Below are 1,693 nucleotides of genomic sequence, written 5' to 3' on the forward strand. Positions count from 1 at the left end.
ATAGCATACATGCCACCATGTGTGCTCTCTCCAAGGGAAATGTAAGCTCTCCAAGGTCAACTTGTAGAAGAAAACACTGTAGGAAACCCTGTCTTAACTTGGTTAAAATATTTAACTTGATGCTATTCAATAATCACCTGTTGTTTGACTGTTGCATCACTATTATCCCTCCCATTATTAAAAAAAACCAACAGAAACATGTACATCCCAATAACTGAAGTATTTTCTGTTCTCCCAGAAACATATACTATCCAAAGCTTTCTGTCACATATACTCAAAACATTTTTTTCTAACCAGTTCATCTGTACTTCAGAAGCATCTTTGGTGTACTATGTTGGGTCCGACTTCTTTAAATTCTGCAGCAGTGATCCACATGTCTTGGAAGGCAGACAGGGATGCTAGAATAGATCCTCCCATCCATGCTGATATCTTCCTTTCTGGGGGCGCTGTAACCTGCACTGGGGTGTTGGCAGGAGCCACCTTTGCTATATCCTTAACTAGCCTCCTGTCAAAACTAGGAAAAGAGGTTGATCCCCCAGCAAGGAGAATGTTGGAGAAGAAGGAATTCCTCAGATCTGTATCACATTTCATTATGCTATGGAGGCACATCTTATCTATGCCCGGGGCCTCAAGGCTCATGAGCCGTGGAGAGAAGAGGGCCTCTGGGCAAGAAAAGAGCTCGTCCTGGAGCCTGAGGATCTTCCCATCAGGTAGTTTGTAAATTTTCTGTATCAGTTCAGGTTTCTTGGCCATTTCCTCTTCATAGTTCATTGCCACGTAGCAAAAGGTCTCCTTGATGTCCACAACAGTCTTTCTGTCTGCAGCACTGAGCAGCAAGATACCGCGGTTCTTCAGCAGGGCCATGAGGTAGCTGGTGAGGTCAAGGCCTGCTAGATCTAGTTGCTGGACACCATGAGGCAGACAGTACCCCTCAAAGATGGGCACACACTGGGTAACCCCAGCACCCGAATTCAGCACAAGGCCAGTAGTGAAGCCAGCAGAAAAGAGAGCCAGCACGGCTTGGATGGACATGTAGAAGGCGGGAACCCCCAGATGCTCAAAAAACACCTCGGTGATCTGCTGCCGATTGGCCAGGGGGTTCAGCGCTGGCTCAGTGATCAGGACGGGGCTGTCACTCGGCTTAAGCGCCAGGTTGTAGTCGTAGATGTGCTTCCACACGACTTCCATATCCCCCCAGGAAGTGATGAGACCCCGCTCCACCGGGTAGCTGTAAGGACAGCAAGAAGAGAAACGGCAACTTTTCATTTTTCCAGTTCCTACTCTTTTCAACCAACGCCTAATCCCCCTACTCATTACTACTGTCCCTTATGGGCAGTAACTGTCGCCACTTGTCAGAGAAGATAACTGTCAACAAAATCAGCACAGCCACCTTCCTCTCATTTTGTGCATTCCCTTTTGTTCCTTCCCCTTTGGAAGACTGTTTATAACTTTAAAACATTGGAAAATCCCTACATGATCATACAATTTTAATATCAATTAATATGAGACTAACTGAAATGACAAAAAGTACTATGAACTGAGTAATATTCCTGAATGAATTCGTATATTATGAACGATAACTTTATTGACATATTTGAATATATTTGTTTAGACACAGAGCAGCTATGTTCAGTCTCTAGAGGTCCCTAGCCAGGGAAAGTCCGCACAGCACACCGCAGTAAAACCGCCCCGC

At 45.4% G+C, this 1,693-nt stretch overlaps 1 protein-coding gene across 1 annotated transcript in view; it reads right to left on the reverse strand.

The window, feature by feature from the left end:
* Positions 1-264: 264 nt before the first annotated feature.
* ACTRT3 (actin related protein T3) overlaps positions 265-1,693 on the reverse strand; it is a 2,184-nt gene continuing 755 nt past the window's right edge. The window contains exon 2 of the mRNA XM_003794652.2: positions 265-1,228. Within this exon, the coding sequence (XP_003794700.1) occupies positions 310-1,228 (919 nt within the window). The 3' untranslated portion in view covers positions 265-309. The remainder of the gene's footprint in view (positions 1,229-1,693) is intronic.

The sequence above is a fragment of the Otolemur garnettii genome, unplaced genomic scaffold, assembly GCF_000181295.1.
Source record: "Otolemur garnettii isolate 467f Iridium unplaced genomic scaffold, OtoGar3 scaffold00084, whole genome shotgun sequence".
Taxonomy (NCBI): Eukaryota; Metazoa; Chordata; class Mammalia; order Primates; family Galagidae; genus Otolemur; species Otolemur garnettii.